We start from the raw sequence: 20,301 nt of genomic DNA, 5'->3' as shown, positions 1-20,301 counted from the left end.
TTCTGGTCACACAAAGCCTTCCCCACCACACCCAGCCTGGCTTCCACAGGAGTCAATGGTGAAGAGCAACCCCCCTTTGCAGCAAAATAGGTGAGAAAGAGAGAGCGCATGAGAGACGGGGCACAATCTGCCAGGCCCACTCTCCTAGATTTTACAAAAACATTTTTATTTTATTTTCCAAGTGTTAGGACAATTTTGGAGCAAGCAGGCTACAAAAAGATGCTTTTGTTCTCTCAGCCTAATCACACAGCTAGTAAATGAAAAGGCAAAAAGAAATCTTTGGAAAGGCCTTGATCCCCCAAATGTGTGCAGTTATCTGAAAGGGTAGGTGTTTTCTTTGACACACACCCTATATACACACATATACATACATAAATGTAAACACTATGGTTCTGTAGTCTCTGCCATTATTCTGAAATCTGAAAATTAAATTTAAAGAAACAGAAAGGTCTTGCAGCCGCAGGCAGGGCAGAAAGTTCGCTTTTTTTCCCCCCAGCCATGTCATGAACTATTGTTGCCACTTGTAATTGTTTTAAAGTCAGTTTGGGCTTCCAACAATAAGGTTTTACACTCCTCGTATTGTCAACGACTTAGAAAATCACCAACACATACTTTATTTGTTATAATAAGGGAATGTTTAGAAGGATGCCTGGCACCTAGAAGCTCTCAAAAATATGTGAAAGAAATGGATGATGTGATTTTTAAAAATTTTTTAATATTTAAAAATATTTATTTGCTTATTTATTTACTTATTTATTTATTTTGATGGGGTGGGAAGGGGCAGAGAGAGAGAGAGAGGGAGACACACAATCCAAAGCAGGCTCCGGGCTCTGAGATGTCCGCGCAGGGGCTCAAACCCACAAACCGTGAGATCATGACCTGAGCCCAAGTCGGATGTCCAACCAACTGGGCCACCCAGGCGCCCCTGGATGATGTTTCAAATGCAAACCTTGAGACAGATTCAGCATGCCAAAACCTCACCAAAAAGCGGGAAGAAGAGGCATTCCTTTTCCAGGTGGGGGGCACAGTCGAGGTTAAGTTGCTAATGAGATTTTGAGGAACGCTCTCCCTGCACCACCACCCCCACCCCTCTCCCCACCCCCACAACGGGGAAGGGTTAACCAGACAATCTCTAGAGACAACCACGTCTCGCTACCTTTGTCACTGAACTGACCTATTGTTGGAGCCCCGACGGAGCAGTCCCCAATGAGGCAATATCCTGTCTGAATAATTTAGGCCGGGACACCGCGCAGCCCACAGCGCGCATCTGGGAGACCGAGCGCCCCGCTCAGTCCGAACCATTTCCTGTAGCCGCAAAAGGCCGCTCGTTTTTAAAACTCCCCGGTTACAGCTGGGGGGGGGGGGGGGTGCTAGGGAGGCGGGAGGAAGCCCAACTTACCAGGAGGCTAAATATACGGAGCCCAGTTAGGCAACTGTTCCACCTGCGTGGCCAATTAGCTTCCTCCCCCAGCCAGACTAGTTCAACAGGTTTGCAGGCGCTCGGGCCGGGCCTCGCGGGTTGGGGCAGGAGGCTGTCACTTGCCTTCGGCCCTCCCCTTCCCTCCCCGGCCCGCACGCCGGCGCCGACCAATCGCGGCCGCCCGGACGTGTCCAGGTTGGCGGCCCCGCGGCTCCGGGCCGGCCTGGATGCGCTGAGCGGCCGGGAGCGCGCGAGGAGGGCGCACGGAGGGCGCAGGGAAAGGCGCGGCTCGCGGGGCCTGCGCCCGGGACGCTGGGAGCCGCGAGGGGACGTCTGAAGGTGCCCTCCACCCGCGGCCCCGATGACCGAACTACAGCAAGATGTGGAAGACGCAAAGCCTGCCAAAGTGCTCGCGAAGAGAGACAGCAAAGTTGGCTCAGCCCAGTAAGTAGCGTCCGGCCCCGGGCGGGCGGGAGCGCGCTGCCCAAACTTCTGTGCCGGGGACGGGTTTGGCTTGGAACTTGACCGTGGACGGACAGCCCCGTGGCTTGAACTCTTTCGGGGGGCGCCCGGGCTCTTCTTTCTCTCCGATGCTGTAGTGGGGAACGAGGCACAGCAGCGTTTGAGGAACGGACCGCAGCTTGCAGTCTGGTGGGGATGTGAAGGATTGGAGCGAAAGCACGATTGGCGTGGTATCTGTCCCAAGGGAGGTCTGGGGCAGGCATTCAGATGTCTAAGGTCAAGGAACAGCGCTGACGCTTCCTTCTGTTCCTTACTTCTTCATGACGTGTATGAAGACGAAGCTACCTCGTAGATGCCATCTGGTTATTAGTTTCACAGCGATGTGTATTTTGTCATTTGATCCGGAACTAAAGGGTTGTCTTTTCTCCATCTCCTTCGTTTCTGCTCAAGTGAGAGGAGAAGTAGGAGAAAACATGAAATACGCTTTATCTTTCCCTTCAAGGACTGTCTGCCTTTGCTTGGGAACTTGACACAAACTCGCTACATACTTTTTTCCTTTTTTCTTTTCTTTTCTTTTTTCTTTCTTTCCTTTTTTTTTTGAGAGAGAGAAAGAGAGAGAGGGTGGGGGAGCGGCTGTAGGAGCACAATGAATATATAATAACATAAAACATTTCGAACATTGGGTTATGACTATCCTCTTAAAAGATTCATGTTCATAATAGGATTGGCACATTGCTGGGCCTAGGAACTCTTCTGGTTTCAGAAACTGAAAACTCAGATACTTGGATCACAAGGATTACCTTCCTGTAACAAAACTTATTTATCTTCCCCTGTACTACTGTTTTTAAAATCCAGAAGTATTATTTCCATGCTTGTTCTTGCCAAACATTCTTCTTTCCAAAAGGAAAAGGATCAGTATTTGGTTATTTTCTGTGTCGCTGTAACTTTAAGTGTTACTAAGATAAATATATAAATAACCTGTTAAAGAAGCCAATTTTTTTTTTTTTTTTTTTTTAGTACCAACCTGTTGGGGGTACCTAAAAAACAGTGAAAGTGCGATCTCCATTGTTTCAACATTTACTCAATTTTTATAACACGGTGTGGTTCCACGTAAAGAATGGTGTTTATAAAAGCATATTCCATCTGTGTATTGGAGTTTGGGCTGAAGTTTTGGAAGAAAAATAGCTTTTACTAGCTGCTTTGATTTGTTGTGTCAAAGGCTTTGGTCATAATCTCTCCCAGTGTCTGCTTTCCTTGGCTGCCCTTTCTTCTGCCCCTCAGCTTTGTCAAGTTCAGCTGATATTCTTTCCTGTTTAAATGAACGATAAAAAGATGATTGAGGGGGAAAAAATGCCATAGGTATAATAACCCTCACAACATGTTTTTGTTTTCTCTCCCCAAAATAAAGTCCTAACTCTGTTCTAATAACTCAAGCCCAAGAAAGAGATAAAGTAGCAAAGGACATTTCTTTTGCAGTTCATCCTTCTTTTATATACTTCTCTTAAAAAAGAGAGATTGTGGCATTCTAAACAGCACTTCATAGAGGTGACAGGAGTGTTAAGTGGGCCAAGCAAGACTAGAAACCCGGACTGTAAACTCCTAGCCTAGAAGTCAGCCCAGGCAGTGCTAAGTTCCAGTTACACAAAGCAAAATGATTCAAGTCCATGCGGCCGCTGGTAAGTCTTTACATCTTTGCATTCCCAGTAGTCTACTCAGTTCAGGAGAGTGTTTTAATAGATTGAGAAAGCCTGTTATCTGTTCAGATGAATTCTGTTAACTTCAAACTCTTCAGACGCTGGGGAAAATAATTTTATAGACAATAAACATAACCACCTTGAAGTGGAAGGCCCCAAACAGCCACACCTTCATTTGGAACAGCCAGTTTCACAAATTCATTTCAGTTCAACAAATACAGGAACGCCTACTGTTGGTTCCATCGTGGTGGGGAATACAGGAATGAGGGTTCAGAGGACATTGCTGGGGGCTGTGGCTACATTAAACTCAAACAAGATACTACTATAAAAAGTTTGGCCTATAACTGAATCTTCTCCACAGTTAAGGACGTTTGCCCGTTCAACAGTCTTTGGTAAGTTTTTCGTGGTTTATGGAGATTTTTGTTTGTTTTTCCCTGTAAAATGGTCACTTCCAGCCCTGCTGAAGTCACTTCTGAATCACTCAAAGACTTGAGACACTCTATTTCCTGAGCTTTAAACTCTTGTTTTGGAACCAGAAGAAGAGTAATTTTAAGACGGAGGTAGATACATTATCAGTGTTATATATATATTGTGATCACTCCATATTTGAAATCATTTGGGTAGGAAAATTTTGATGCTTAGGCACCCAGTCTTCTTTGTTCTGAACTTTGTAACTTAGATTAATCATGACAAAGTTCAGACTCGTTAGAATCTGGATGTCCTGATGGGCGTTTTCTTCTTGGAGTATTAGAATGGCTTGCTCTTGGGGCGCCTCGGTGGCTCAGCCACTTAAGCATCCCACTTTGGCTCTCGTCATGATCTCACTGTTCATGAGTTCGAGCCCCAAGTCGGGCTCTGTGCTGACAGCATGGAGCCTGCTTCAGATCCTCTGTCTGCACCCACCTGCCCACTCGCATGTGCTCTCGCTCTCTCTCTCTCTCTCTCTGTCAAAAATAAATATTTAAAAAAAAGAAGAATGGCTTGCTCTTGCCACATAGTCCTCATCACCTACAACCTGGCCTCCTGGTTAATAATAGCTGGAATTTATTGAGAATGCTTGCTGTGTGACAGGCATTGTGCTCAACATTTTGCATTCATTTTCATACAGAATGAGACAGATGCTGTCGTTATCCACTCGACACATAAGAACATGGAAGGTCTGAGAAGTTAAGCACCTAGGTAGAGACAGAGCTAAATTCAAGTCCAGAGCCTGCACTCTAACACTAGAGCCTGAACTTGAACACTTCTCTACTCTAGAATTTGTGATGGCCCGCGTGACCTCGTCTCCTCTGCCAGGAATTTAAGGACATTGGAGTACATGTACATAATTTCAACTTCATTCCTAATACTACGAGCATGACTATCTTTTCCATGCAAACAATCACAGTAACTAGCTGCTCCAGACTTAAGAGGTGATGATGCAGAAGAATAAGGAACAGGTGTGCCAAAGGGACTGCTGAAGGAAGTTACCTACCTTCTTTCCCTCTCATCTCTATTCCTTTGCTCAAGCAGTCCCCTCTGTTCTTTTTCTCAATATACCTGTACAAATCAACTCAAGATTTCCTTCCTTTAAAGTCCTTCCTTATCGCTGGCCATACTTACCTCTTGTTTCTCCATGTTCCCCTTGCATGTCTGTGATCAACCCCATAGATTTTAGCTGCTGCTATTATTGCTGTTGATGAACAGTGAACATTTATTGAGCATTTATTATGTACAAAGTACTATTTCAAGCTGTTAACAGTTACTAGCTCACACACTAGTCCCATATATATTAGTGAACCTTAAATAGATTGCAAACTCTGGTCACATTTTTTTCTTCCTGAATTTCTCAGGGGGCCCAGCGAATAATCACTTTCGATAACCATCTGTTAGTGAGCTAGGGAGGCTGAGACGCCATTCCCCCTAATTAAGGTATATAATATAACTGAGGTTCAGCTTGACTATCTCAGGGGAAATTTTACTCTGTTAAAGTTGTTTAATCAGATTTTCTATCAGTAGCAGTTAGAATTTTTAGGTGCATTGACTTGCCGAGAGCTGTGAGTTACTCATCTTTGTGTTAGCAGTGAGGCTGCAGATTTACTCATCGCCAAAATGCATATTCAATTTAAAAATACCCCCTTTCTGGGTCGCATGGGAGGGTCAGTTGGTTAAGCATCTTCAGCTCAGGTCATGGTCTTGTGGTTCATGGGTTCGAGCCCCGCATTGGGCTCTGCGCTGACAGTATGGAGCCTGCTTAGTCTTCTCTTTTTCACTCTCCCCCTGCCCCTCCCCTGCTCACGCGCTCGCTCTCTCTCTCTCTCTCACTCAAAATAAATACATAAACTTAAAAAAAATAAAAATAAACCAATAAATAAAAATAGCCCCCTTCTTACCAAGAACTGGTAATTTAGCTGCATATTTCCTTTTGAGACCCTACCTTCCTCCCTTTCAGTACTTTTTTCATTCTGAATGTTATGTTCCCAGCATATAGACATTTCTAACCTAATGTTTTTCACACACATTTTCTGAGATACACTTTTATTTCTTAAAGTCTCTTGTGGATCTAATTTATTAACGGGCTAAGTTATTTTCTTTCTCTCTTTCTTTCTTTCTTTCTTTCTTTCTTTTAATGTTTATATCAGGGAGAGAGAGACAGAACACGAACAGGAGAGGGGCAGAGAGAGAGGGAGACATAGAATCCGAAGCAGGGTCCAGGCTCTGAGTTGTTAGCACACAGTCCAACCCGGGCTCATACTCACAAACCGTGAGATCATGACCCGAGCCAAAGTAGAACACAACCGACTAAGCCACCCAGGCTCCCCTTAATGGCTAAGTTACTTTCAAGGAGTTACAAAAACTGTCTAAAATGACTGATACATTTCTGAGCAAAAGTTATCTTGATTCATATTTCAAATAATAAATCACATGACCCGTAACATATTTGTAATGCAATCTTAATTTTTAAAAATTTTTTAATGTTTATTTATTTTTGAGAGAAAGAGAGCATGAGGGGGAGAGGGACCAGAGAGAGAGGGAGACACAGAATTGGAAGCAGGCTCCAGGCTCTGAGCTGTCAACACAGAACCTGACATGGGCTCCAACCCACAAACAGTGAGATCATGACCTGAGCCGAAGTTGGATGCCTAACTGTGCCACCCAGACACCCCTTTAATTTTTTTTAATATTTATTTATTTTGGGGGGAGAGAGAGAGTGAGCTGGAGAGGGGTAGAGAGAGAGGCAGACACAGAATCTGAAGTAGATTTCAGGCTCTGAGCTGTCAGCATAGAACCCGACGCAAGGCTCAAATTCAAAAACTTCGAGATCATGACCTGAGCTGAAGTCAGACGCTTAACCGACTGAGCCACCCAGGCGCCCCCACAGTTTTTTTAAAATTCTCATTTCCAGGTCACCAATTCTGGTAATTGGCAATTCTGGTTATCTGGTATACTTTTTAATATGAACTTTGGAATAGGAAGAAAGAATTATGACATTAGAAACATTAAAATTTTATTAAAGTGAAACAATTGAGTTTGAAAAGACGGAGAAAAATGAAACAGCGTTCTTGGCTAAAATGTTTTTGAGGAAGGAATTTAGTGAATCAAATCAGTCCTATGGCTAAAGGTTACTATCATCGGAAATTGCTGATCTATCGAGGCAGTTCGTAAAGATGTTAAGAATTCAGGCTCTAGGGGCACCTGACTGGGTCACTTGGTGGAGCGTGCAAGTCTTGATCTTGGGGTCATGAGTTCGAGCCCCGTGTTGAGTGTAGAGATTACTTACATTTTTAAAAATTAAAGAAAGAAAGAAAGAAAGAAAGAAAGAAAGAAAGAAAGAAAGAAAGAAAGAAAGAAAGAAAAAGAAAGAAAGAAAGAAAGAAAGAAAGAAAGAAAGAAAGAAAGAAAGAAAGAAAGAAAGAAAGAAAGAAAAAGCAAGCATGTTCTAGGAAAGTAGGATTTGAAATCTGACTTCTCTGTCTCCTGGAAGTGTGACCCTGGCCAGTTACTGAACGCCTGTAAGCCACCGCTTCATCATCTGTAAAGGGGAATACTTAAGTCACTGCTTCATAGATGCTTGCTATCAAGTATAAATGGGAAGTGTAAGAAATTCACTTCACCCAGTGTCTGATGTTGTTAGCTCTCAATAACCATAGCTGTGTCAATCTTTCCCACTGAGGGTCTGGAACATGCTGTGGAGTTGGGGTGGGGGTGGGTGGGAGGATTACATAAAAGATAATTAGTCAAAATTCAACAGCCCTAACTCTGACAGTAGCAAGCCCAAGGGTTCTATTTTTTTTTTTTTTAATGTTTACTTTTGAGAGAGAGTGAGAGTGAGTGAGCTAGCAGAGGAGGGGCACAGAGAGAGGGAGACAGAATCCCAAGCAGGCTCCATGCTATCAGCGCAAAGCCTGGTGAGGGGCTGAAACTCACAAACCATGTGAGATCATGACCTAAGCCGAAGTCAGACACTCAACAGACTGAGCCACCCAGGCGCCTTTTCCCCAGTATTCTATTAAAAGTGAGCCTCTGTTGCATCAGCTAGACCTCAAAGACACGTGGGGCAATACTTCCATGAAACCAACATGGCACCTTGGTTTTTACTTTATGTTAAAAAACCTCTCCTACGAGAACTACTTAGTGACTTACCAGCTTATTTAAATATTGCTTACTGCTTTGGTGTTTTCCCATCTATTGTTCAGTACTTTTATCTACAAGCCATTGATTTTCGATATCCTGCTTCCTGGCATTGAGCTTTTATCTCGTGGCTCCTCATCTTTACATTGTTCATTGTTTTCCAATTGTTAAACTCTAAAAGAGCTCTCCTTCACCATCTTTCTAACTCTGTTAACGCTCATCAGTTCTAGGCGTCTCACACGTTTTCAAAGGTCCTTGAGAGAGACTCTTCCAGAGCCATTATCAGTGACTGTTCTTAAAAGAAATGGTGGGAGGGAGCCTGGGTGGCTCATTGGTTGAGTGTCCGACTCTTGATTTCAGCTCAGGTCATGATCCCAGGGTTGTGGGTTTGAGCCCTGCGTCGGGCTCTGCATTGAGCTTAAGATTCTGTATCTCTCTCCCCTGTTCTGCCCCTCTCCCCTGTTCACGAGCTCTCTCTGTCTCTAAAATAATTTAAAAAAAATTTTTTTAAAGGAAAGAAGGGGCTTTATCTAAACTTAGATTTAATTATTTACCCCTAGAAGAGAACCAAAAGCAACTTAACTGCATTCTCAAAGATAAACTGGTTTGTATGTTATCATTGGTCACTCTGTGTGCCAGATTCCCACATTCTTAATGGGACATGATGTCTCAAGAGGCAGATTATTCTTAACAGGGTTCTTGAGATATATTTTCCAGGTGATAAAATGTACCCATTTACAGCTGTATACCTCAGTAACTTTACTGAGTGGTGCACCATTGTCATACCTGGTTTTCCAACATTTTCCCACACCCCACCCCAAAGATTACCTGCACCCATTTATGTTTAATCCCCATTCCCACCTTGCCCCAGGTAACCATTTGTCTACTTTCTGTTTCTATAAACTTGCCTTTTGTGGGCATTTCATATAAGTGGAATCATATAATCCGTGGTCTTTTGTATCTGCCTTCCTTCACTTAGCCTTGGGTTTTTGAGGTCCATTTGTAAAGTAGCATATGTCATTAGCTGAGTCCTTTTTGTCACTGAATAGTATTCAGTGATACTATGTGAATATTCCACATTTTGTCCATCTGTTGGCTTGTTCAGGAACATTTAGTTGGTCTCCAGTTGTTGGTTATTATGAATAATGCTATGAATATTTGTATGCAAGTCTTTGTGTGGACATATGCTCTCACTTCTTATATACATAGAAGTGGAATTTCTGAGTCATATGGTCAATCTGTGTTCAACTTTTTGAAGAACTGGAAAAATTTCTCAAAGCAGCCATACTATGTTATGTTTCTACCGGCAGTGCACAAGGGCGTATGGTATAGCTTTAAGAGAAATCCTTTCACAATCCAGGAAAACAAGACTGTAAGCGCTTTAAATTTTTTTTTAACGTTTATTTTTTTTTTTTGAGAGCGAGAGAGACCGTGCGAGCCAGGGAGGGGCGGGGGGGGGGGGGGGGGGGGGAGGGAGACACAGAATCCAAAGCAGGCTCCAGGCTCTGAGCTGTCAGCACAGGGCCCGACACAGGGCTTGACTCATGAACTATGAGATCATGGCCTGAGCCAAAGTCGGACACTTAACTGACTGAGCCAGCCAGGCATCCCAAGACTGTAAGCACTTTAAACGCAGATCAGTACCTTACACTTCAGAAGACTGTAGGTGACATTCATACTTAGGATTTTGAAAACTCCCCCAAAGTGCAGTGTTATCAAAGATGTGAACAGATGTGACAGTGCTAACAAAGATAACTCAGGCTGGCATACTTGGGTACATTTTTTTTTTAACATTTATTTATTTTTGAGACAGAGAGAGACAGAGCATGAATGGGGGAGGGGCAGAGAGAGAGGGAGACACTGAATCCGAAGCAGGCTCCAGGCTCCGAGCCATCAGCCCAGAGCCTGACGCGGGGCTCGAACTCACGGACCGCGAGATCGTGACCTGAGCTGAAGTCGGACGCTCAACTGACTGAGCCACCCAGGCGCCCCACTTGGGTACATTTTTTACAACCTCTTAAAATTTTGCTGGTGACATTTATCACTGTTTTTTTTTTTTTTTTTATGACAGAGTAATACAAAGAAGAGCCTAAGAAATTGGACCATAATCTCCCCTATCTGTGTTGACAGAGTTTAAAGCAATATGCGTATAAGGCTAGAAAAATAGTGTAGCCTCTGTTCAAGATGAAAAGCGAGAGCCTTCTTCCTGCCTTCCACGTTACATTTCCTTGTCTCAAGGGTAACCGCTTGCTGAGGTTTTCGTTGTGTCCTCATGCTGTTGTCATTTAAGGCCAGAATCCAGCTTTTTGTAGGTTTGGTTTGTTTTAGAATATGCCTCTCCCAATATGCATGTAAAAAGGTTGGCCTTGGTGAAATGAAGTGCTTTGTGAGTGTGATCATACAGTATCTGGACTGCATACGGTAGGAGAGTTCGGTGAATGGCAGTGTTCTCATAGAGCACAATTTTCTCAAACCTCTTTGCAGAATAGTTATCTACCAATGAAGTGGCTTATTCGGTTTTAGCCCTGAAGGATAAATAACTCCATCAGAACACAACTTTCTTAAATGGATCTTAGCAAAATGGATCCATGGTATTAGAGGAACTGTTATCTGACTAAGACATCCTCAAGTTACGGATTCAGTTTCTTTTTTAAAATTTTTTAACGTTTACTTATTTTTGAAGGAGACGGAAAGACAGAGCATGAGTGGGGGGAGGGGCAGAGAGAGAGGGAGACATGGAATCCGAAACAGGCTCCAGGTTCTGAGCTGTCAGCACAGAACCCGACGCGGGGCTTGAACTCATGAACGACAGGATCATGATCTGAGCCGAAGTCAGATGATTAACTGACTGAACCACCCAGGCACCCTTGATTCAGTTTCTTATTTCTTCTGTTCCCCTCTCCTGAATGGATGATGCTAGACAGGCCTCTGATCAGATGAGGTAGGAGTATTTGGTCATATTAGCAGATAGGTATATTGACCACCTCATCTGGTCAGGGGCCTATCTAGGACCAAATGAACATGAACACGCCAACACAGGTCACAGTAGTGATGAGACGTGTTTAAAAAAGAAGAGATCCAAGTGGAGAAGTAGAAATTTGAAGGTGGACACAATGATTAAGGAGATGGGGAGAGAAGAGAAAAAAGAAAAAACTGAGGAGAGATACAGAGTTACCTTGAAAAAGGAAAGAGAAAATGTTAATTTGCCATTAATGTGTGTGTCTCCCCCTTGCATCCTGGCTGCTTTCTCTCCTCTTTTTTCCAGATACTGCTCTGTGTCGTGTTGGTGAAATCTCCGGCACCGACATGGGTAGCTGACATGCCTCTTCTCCACTCATGGAGATGCTGGTCTGTGTATAAATGTTGGTGTGTGTTTTTTTAAGTCCATATATATCAGGTTTGTGTTTATGTCCATATGTGTTGCCTTCTAGATTTTTCAAATGATGTCTTCCATCTTGCGTGGTGATTTAAAAAATGTGAAGAACCTTAGAAACAGGCTAATTTTTGTCTTTTATTGTTAATACTGAGGATTATCATCTGAAAACAATGATCTTGTGATCCTCCAAGTTACTTTGAAATCCCTAGTGTGTAGTCCTAAGCGTGTTTTGTGAATTAAGTTCCTGTATATCAACAAGGGTGAAAAACTAATTCATCATGACGGCTTTCATTATTGCTGTATTGTTTCTGTAATTCACTGGAAAACAGCACCTCATTTGATCCTAACAACTTAAATATGGTGTTGGATGTGTTACATAACATATAGTGTGGTCTTCTGAGAGCCCATAGAAACTATCAAGAATATTTTCCTTTCCGGGGCATCTGGGTGGCTCAGTTGGTTAAGCTTCTGACTCATGATCTCACGTTCGTCAGTTTGAGCACCACGTCCGGCTCTGTGCTGACAGCTCAGAGCCTGGAGCCTGCTTCCGATTCTGTGTCTCCCTCTCTCACTGCCCCTCCCCTACTCATGCTCTGCCTCTCTCTCTCAAAAACAAACATTAAAAAAAAAACTTAAAGAATATTTTCCTTTCTTGTCATAATAAAATTCTGTAGTGTATGAAGTTGGACGAGTTTGACATCAAATTGGTAGATTTCTACGCTGGTCCTTGTTTTGATGCAAATCTTTGCTAAAAATTTTGCAAGCAGTCACAGGCCCTTGGCTGAAGTCAGATACTAAAATCACAACACATCTGACCTTTCATCAGTACCTGAGAGGAGCTAATAGTAAATGGCCTATGAGCTAGGAGAAAGGCGATTATTGAACAGCTGATAATGACCAGAGAGATTTGCTCATGTTGTCAACTGACATTGAGTAAGTAGTTCTGTGTGTTGAACACCAGCCTGAGTGTCATGGCAGTCACCAAGATGAAGAACACAAGGCCTTTGCCCATAAGGAAAGTAAGAGTAGAGAACAGCAATATTTTGGAGTTTGATCTTTTTTCAAAGAAGCTTCAGAAAATGTATCAAAGCTTACATGAGGTGAGGTGATATCATTATTATGTGCTAGACAGCATTTAGAGTGCTTTCACATATATGACACAGGTACAGTTGTCATCACATTCTATGCATAACAGAGACACAGCCACCTGCCCAAGATCATAACAGCTGTTGAAGCCAAAATTCCAATGTGCAGTCTAATCTGAACCAGCCCCCTAAAATAATTAATGACACAACCTCACTAGATTTGGGATGAGGAAAAATACAGAAGGCGCAGTGCCTCCCATTAAGTGTCTGTGCATCCCTGAGTAGATCTCTTAATTTTTTTTTAATGTTTATTTTTAAGAGAGAGAGACACAGAAACAGTCTGCAAGCAGGGGAGGGACAGAGAGAGGGAGCCACAGAATCCGCAGCAGGCTCCAGGCTCTGAGCTGTCAGCACAGAGCACGACATGGGGCTCAAACCCATGAACAGTTAAGATCATGACCTGAGACGAAGTCTGACGCTTAACCGACAGAGCCACCCAGGCACCCCAGATCTCTTAACTTTAATAGGTTTGTTTTCTCAACTGTGAATCCAAGATTCATTTTCATTCAACAATTCTAACATTCAAAGGATTTCTGATGTTATGTAGAGGACAGGAAAGAGGGAGCACCTCTAGCTCTCTGTTGAGCATGGAGACTTCCTCTGTGTATTGTCAGACACAGGTACCCCCTCTGACTCCTTCTGCATTCATCTGCACTCAGACCTGGCCACAGGGAACTTTATCATTGCAATTGCAGCTTTACAATGTGATTTGCATGGCAGTCATTCATAGAGTCCAGGTTTTGTTTATTTATTAAACATTTTTTAAAGTTTATTTATTTATTTTTAGAGACAAAAAGCACACGCATGCATGCCCAGGGCGGGGCTGAGAGAGAGGGAAAGAATCCCAGGCAAGGCTCTGTGCTGTCAGCCCAGAGTCCGACGCTGATCTCCATCTCATGAACCGCAAGATCATGACCTTAGTTGAGATCAACAGTGGGACACTTAATCGACTGAGTCACTCAGGCACCCCCACACACACACACCAGTTTTTAAAACCATGGTTGGATTCTTCTTTGCATAAGCACAGAATGTTTCTATAAAGTGATGTGACTGCTTTGTTTTAAAAACATGGGAATGTTGTCTCTTTAAAAGTAGTCACCAAAGGAACCCAAGCACTTTTCCAAAAATGCTGCAATTGCACAAAATCTTTTTGAAACTCTTCTTGCAGAGTTACTTTCAAAGCCTGGAGCCCATTCTTTGAATAGTCATAAGGTTGGCAAATCCTCATCCTTTGAGAATGAATTCAATTTCTGGAAATACCCTAAAGCCAAATGTGGTGAATTAGGTGGATAAGAATAATTTAAATACCTTTAAAGCATTCTTGGATAGGATCATTTTTGATCCCAAAACAGCATGTGACTATAAAATAATAAGACTGAGTTTCTAGTGACACAAACCAGTTTATACTTTAAAATTCAGGCCATTACTTTGCAACCTTCGCATGAAAACAGTAAAATGTTACAATGATTTTTCCGTCCTAAAATCATTTTTCAGTGTCTGTAATATGCCCAGGTGGGTTTGGGCCAAATCCTAAGCATTAAAAAGTACATTGAGTATGTACATGTAACATGCAATATCTTCTCATTGAAGTGTATTCCCTATGTTTTAGGGAAAACAATTTTTTAAAAACTTGCCCTGAGTTCAGACGGTGAAGTAAGTGAGGTTCAGCAGTCAATATCTTGTATTATCTTCTCCTTCATTACACGTTAAAGGAATTTGTATGCCAGTTACATTTTTTAGGCCCTCTCCCAATATCACCGCTTTATACTGATATGCCCCGATTCGAGAGACCCCCCGAGAACAAACCACCAGAGTCCAGAGTCAAAGCCAAGCGGCAAAGGTCGTTTATTGCAGGTTCGAACCCGGTCCTCCGCGCACTCGTTGCCAGTGACGCTAAGAGGCCCCGAGCAAGGATCTTACAGCTTCTTTTATAGACAGGCACAAACAACTTAGGGATTTTTTGAGGTTACAGAGCTGTTATTGGTTGACATTTAAATTTGAACGCTCAGCAGAACTTGATTGGTTCCCGCCTTTATTTCAAACCACAACCAGGCACGCCCTCACACCCTGGCTGGTTTCGGGAATGGGGTGGGGGGGGGGGGGTCTTTTCTTTGCAGTTGTGAGTACACCTGGTAATTTTTCTCTTAGTCTCTCATTCCCCCCTCTCTTTGGTGCCTTAAGAGCCAATCTTGGATCTTATGTGTCTGACTCAAATGTTTCGGTAATGACGGGTTGGTATTGGATCCTAAGGACCATCAGTTGGATTGTGTTAACTCAGTCTTTGATAAAGGCAACTAGTTTATTAATAATAAAAGGCCCGAGGGTGAGGAGGAGAAGGAGGAGTATAAGGGGCCCAGCTAGAGCAAAAAGCAGGGTGGCTAGCCATGGGGACTGATTGAACCAAGACTCAAACCAGCCTTGTTGTTGTTCTCGTTCACGCTTCCGTTTGGCCAGGCCTTCTCTAACTTTAGCCGTGGACTCTCGGACTACTCCGGTGTGGTCAGCATAAAAACAACATTCTTCTCTTAAGACTGCACATAAACCTCCCTGTTGGAGGAAGACTAGATCTAGCCCCCTTCGGTTCTGTAGGACCACTTCAGAAAGGGAGGTCAGAGATTTTTCGAGGTGCGAGATTGAGTCCTCAAGTCTGGCTATATCCTCATCAATGGCTGCCCTTAGGCTTTTGAACCCTCGGTGCTGGATGGCTAGTGATGAGATCCCTGTTCCTGCCCCTATGGTATCAAGGCCAAATAAGGTGGCCAAGGTTATGGTCGTAAAGGGTTCCCGTTTTGTTCTTATTGACTCTCCTGCTTCCGTCCCTTCTGTCCACAGATCATATACAACATTTTCTCGGTGGTAAATAACCCTTGGAAATATTAATATCATGATACAATATTCGGGTGACAAATTAAAAACATCTCTGCTAACAGATGGGGTGAGCCCTGTCTTAGAACAAATCCACCAACTGTCAGGAGCTGGAATTATCCATTTAGATTCATCTGTAGAGTAATTAGTCAGGGCACAGAGCTGGATATGGCTAGAGGGGACCTTTCCTATACAAGTCCCATTGCCAGTGACCGCTTGCGGTGTGAGGCCGGGGCCCTTTTGATTCCACTTGCAAGCTGCTGGTGACTCTTCTCCTGACTGTGAAAAGGGGGCAGCTAGACCTATAGCTTCGTAGAAGGGGGGTTTTATATCATAACATAGCCAGCAGGCCCTTGTTGCCTCAGGGTCCGATCGGTTTAAGGCCTCATACGCTGCTGTTAGCAATTTCCATAGGGAGTCTATGCCTTCTGGGTTCTGATTTTCTTGGACAGCTTGTGCTTTTACTCCTGGGGTAAGGGCGGGGGTCCTGCTGGAGGGAGTAGTGGGGATCTGCCTGGGGATAGGCTCGTCTCTTTTTTTTCTCTTTTTTTAATACCTGATTTGGCCCCACCGGTTGTACAAGAGGGGAGACTTTTAATTTTATTTGAATGGCAGTCCCAAAGAGGGGATATTGATATAAGTAGAGTCCCCAAGTGAGTCCTGAGACCCATCGCCTGTCTTTTTTTCCTTCCTCTGTAAATCTTACATGAATAAGGTTACAGTTTTCCTCATACCTGGTGCGGGTACATGGTCGGACATAGGACATTTCAATAAATTGGGGTTTTACTTCCCACTTCCCTTCCCCATCATTGGAGGTGACACAACTCCAGGCTGCGCAATAGAGGGTTTCAAACCCTCCACATGTGTGCCTCATCGCCCCCGTCCTAAATCCCGGACATGCATAAAATCCATTTCTACTTATTGATACCCTCCTTTGCAGTTGCCTCCATTTACCTCCTTCCATTTTTTCTAATGGACTAATTTTTTCTAAATTAAAATATAAATCTGGCCACCAGGTATTTAATGGGGCAGTTCCTAGGATTTTGTTGTAGACTTCATGAGTCTCTAAATTAGTAATTTCCCATGTCAAATTATAGGGGTTGTGGGGGTTTGGATTTACAGACAGAATTTGCAGAACAATCAAGAGAAGGGCAAGTACCATAGTTACGGCTCAGTCCGTTGGCAGCGTAGGGTCAATTTTAAAGGATTGTCCTTAGTCCGATCAACAGTCCAGGTTGCCTTTGAAGGTCCGATGAGGTGTGAGAACGGGTCCACTGGTTTGGCATGGGCGAAATGGATCCAGGTGGCAATTCCGTCTACTTTGATGGCAGTAGGCATTGTCAGGATGACCTGGAAGGGTCCTTTCCACCTGGGCTCCAGAGTTCCCTGCCGATGACGTTTGACAAGGACCCAATCCCCTGGCCGGAACTGATGTGGAATAGGCGGGGGTCCAGTCTCATAGAGTTCCTTTAATTTGGGCCATACATCTTCATGGACCCTCTGCAAGGCTTGTAGGGATAACAAGAATTCAAGACTATTATCGTTCTCAGCTTTGACAAGGTTATCTTTTAGGTTAGGGATGATGGGGGGTGGTCTACCATGTATTATTTCATAGGGTGTGAGTCCCAGTTTGTATGGGGAATTACGCACCCTGAACAGAGCGTAGGGGAGAAGGACCACCCAATTAGCGCCAGTCTCCATGGTCAATTTGGTTAGGGTCTCCTTTAATGTTCTGTTCATTCTCTCTACCTGTCCTGAGCTTTGGGGTCGGTATGCACAATGTAATTTCCAATCAGCCCCAAGTATGGAAGCCAGTCCCTGACTTACCTAAGAGACGAATGCAGGTCCATTGTCTGACCCTATCATTATTGGAAAACCATACCTGGGCAGGATTTCTTCTAGGATCTTTTTGGCTGCAATCTGCGCCGTTTCATTCTTGGGTGGAAAGGCTTCAGTCCATCCTGAAAAGGTATCTACAAAAACTAGCAAATACTTATATCCATACTTTCCTGGTTTTACCTCAGTGAAATCTATTTCCCAATAGGTCCCCGGTCTGCTCCCTCTTTGTCTTACCCCTGTTGTCTGAGGATTGCTACTCGCATTGTTGAGTTGGCACACTGTACATTTAGTGACTACTTGATCGACCTTATCAGAGACATTTCTGATTTTTAGTCCAGTCTGTCTCAGTAAGTCCAACATTCCCCAGGAACCTAAGTGGGTGCTGTGATGGATCCGCTCTAGAACTTGCCATCCTAGTTTATCTGGGAGTATAATGCTTCTTTTAGAGTCTCTGCACCAGCCATCTTTGATTCGGGTCATAGAAGTTTACTCATCCATTGAATGTCGCTTTCTGAATACTCAGGGCTGGGGGGCAATTCCCAGGGTCCGGGGTCCGGGGTCTGGCAGCTGTAGGGTAAGCAATTGCGCTGGGGGCCGAGCTATGTTTTTTGCAGTCTGATTGGCCAAATTGTTGCCCCGGGAAACTGGGTCGGTTGTCTTCTGGTGTCCTGGGCAATGCACAATTGCTAGCTTTTTGGGTTCCCATAAGGCTGCTACATAGAATCGCCCCATGTACATGAGCGGTGGCAAAGGCATATCAGCTATCAGTGTACACGGTTAGCTTGCAGTCCCTTCCTAACTTTAGGGCCTGGGTTAAGGCTATTAGTTCAGCCTTCTGGGCCGAGGTTCCGGGGGGTAGGGCTTCTGCCCAAACCACCTCGGTTTCTGAAGTTACGGCCGCCCCCGCATACCTTTGTCCCTGGTGAACGAAGCTGCTTCCGTCGGTAAACCAGATGGCATCCGCATCCGATAATGGTTGGTCCTGCAAGTCCTCCCGGCCCCCTTTGCCCTCTCGGGGCGGCTCGCGCCAAGGCCGAGTCGCGCGGCTTTGACTCGGGGATGAGTGCCCCGGTGGCGGCCCGCGGGACGCCGCGACGTCGCCCGCCACTGCGCGAGCCGCAGCCCCGCCCTTGCTCCCCGCTGGCGATCCCCCCCCCCCCCCCCCGGTTGGAAATGAATTTGGGCCCCCATTTTGGTAAGCAAATCCCTCCCCAACAGGGGGCAGGGGCTGTCGGGAATGACCAGGAAGGAGTGGGTTACCTTCCCAGTTCCTAAGTCCACAGTCCTCTGAGTTGTCCAGGGGTACTTCTTTATTCCAGTGGCCCCTTGTACCCAGGATGATTTTTCAGATACTTTTCCATGGGGCTTGACCAGAACTGAGTGCTGTGCCCCGGTATCAACTAGGAACTGGACCAGGGTCCCCTCCACTTGCAATGTTACCCTAGGTTTGGGGAGGGGATCCAAACCCCGTCCTCCCTATTCTGTATCTTGGGTAAACAGTATGGGGGCTATTTTAGGCTGCCATTGTCCTTGGCTGGGGCGGGGTTGTTTCTTCTTGGGGCATTCTGTATCCAATGGCCTTTTTCTTTACAATAGGCACATTGATCTTTATCTAAGTGCCGCTTGGGAGGACATGTTGTTTGAGTGCCTTCTGGGGGTGGCTGTTCTTTCTGGACTATAGCAGCCAGGACTTTAGTCATTTTCTCTGTGGCCTTGATCTGTCTCTCTTCCGGGGCGTCTCTGTTGTTGTAGACCCATTGTGCTATACGGAGCAGATCCTGGATCTGTTTACCTTCTAAATCCTCTAGCCTTTGGAGTTTTTTTTTTGTAATGTCAGGAGCTGCTTGATTTACAAAGGACATAATGACAGCAGCCTGGTTCTCAGGGACTTCTGGATCCATGGGGGTAAACTGCCTAAAGGCTTCCATTAATCTCTCTAAGTAAGCAGCTGGACTCTCTGCCTTTCCCTGTACAACCGAATATACCTTAGCCAAATTGGTGGGCTTGCGAGCTGCAGCCTGGAGACCCGCCATCAGAGTCTGGCGATAAATGAGTAGCCTTCCCCTACCTTCTGCCGTGTTGTAGTCCCATTCGTCCTGTGGAGGTCTCGTTAGGGGGAAAGCCGCATTAATGAGGTCAGGGTTAGATGTCGGCCGACCGTCGTCTCCGGGAACCAGCTTTCTTGCTTCTAATTGGATCCTCTCTCGCTCCTCTGTAGTGAACAGGATGCAGAGGAGCTGCTGATAGTCGTCCCAGGTGGGCTGGTGGGTGAACATGACACTGTCTAAAAGAGCTATTAGATCTTTAGGGTTATCAGAGAATCGAGCGTTCTGTGTTTTCCAGTTGTAAAAGTCACTGGTGGAAAAGGGCCAATACTGGAGTCGGGGGTTGCCTGTTTCATAGGGGGGGTCCTATGTCCCGCAGGGGTAGGGCCACAGTGGAGTCGGGGAGGTGAGGGTTTGGCTCACGCTGGGTGCGCCCACAGGTTCGGCCGGCTGGCCCCTCGCGCTCAGTTTCATTTTCAATGGGGCCCGGCGCGGCTGCTGCCCTCTGTCCCCCTGTTTCTGGCACAGCTGCCGCTTCCCATCCTCTCGGTTCCCCTGGGGGGGCAACTAGCGGGGCGACTGGTGGGGCGGCTGCTGCAGGCAGAGCCTGGGGTACAAGGGGAGGGGGATGATAGGGTGGAGGGTCTAGGGGTAGTAGGTCCTGACTATCGGGCAATATGGGATACAAGGGCGCGGCTGGCGTCCTTGATTTTAGGGGATCTGCAGGCCGCATGGCAAGGACCTTACACGTTCCCGAGGATAGGAAGGGGGCCAACCAAGGAGGTGGATTTTCCACTAAATTCCGCCATACAAGAATGTAGGGAATCTGATCCAGATTCCCGGT

At 45.0% G+C, this 20,301-nt stretch overlaps 1 protein-coding gene across 3 annotated transcripts in view; it reads left to right on the top strand.

Moving 5' to 3' along the window:
• GRAMD2B (GRAM domain containing 2B) overlaps positions 1–20,301 on the top strand; it is a 140,936-nt gene that overhangs the window by 55,182 nt on the left and 65,453 nt on the right. The window contains exon 1 of one of the 3 annotated variants that reach the window (XM_058737606.1): positions 1,462–1,864. The exons of the other annotated variants lie outside the window; for them this stretch is intronic. Coding sequence (XP_058593589.1) covers positions 1,782–1,864 — 83 coding nt within the window. The 5' untranslated portion in view covers positions 1,462–1,781. Of the gene's footprint in view, positions 1–1,461; positions 1,865–20,301 lie in introns of those variants that run through there. 3 annotated transcript variants of the gene reach the window in all.

This window comes from Neofelis nebulosa, chromosome 1 (genome assembly GCF_028018385.1).
Source record: "Neofelis nebulosa isolate mNeoNeb1 chromosome 1, mNeoNeb1.pri, whole genome shotgun sequence".
Classification (NCBI taxonomy): domain Eukaryota; kingdom Metazoa; phylum Chordata; class Mammalia; order Carnivora; family Felidae; genus Neofelis; species Neofelis nebulosa.
The sequence above is the reverse complement of the archived record's forward strand: the minus strand, read 5'-3'. Positions and strand labels throughout refer to the sequence as shown.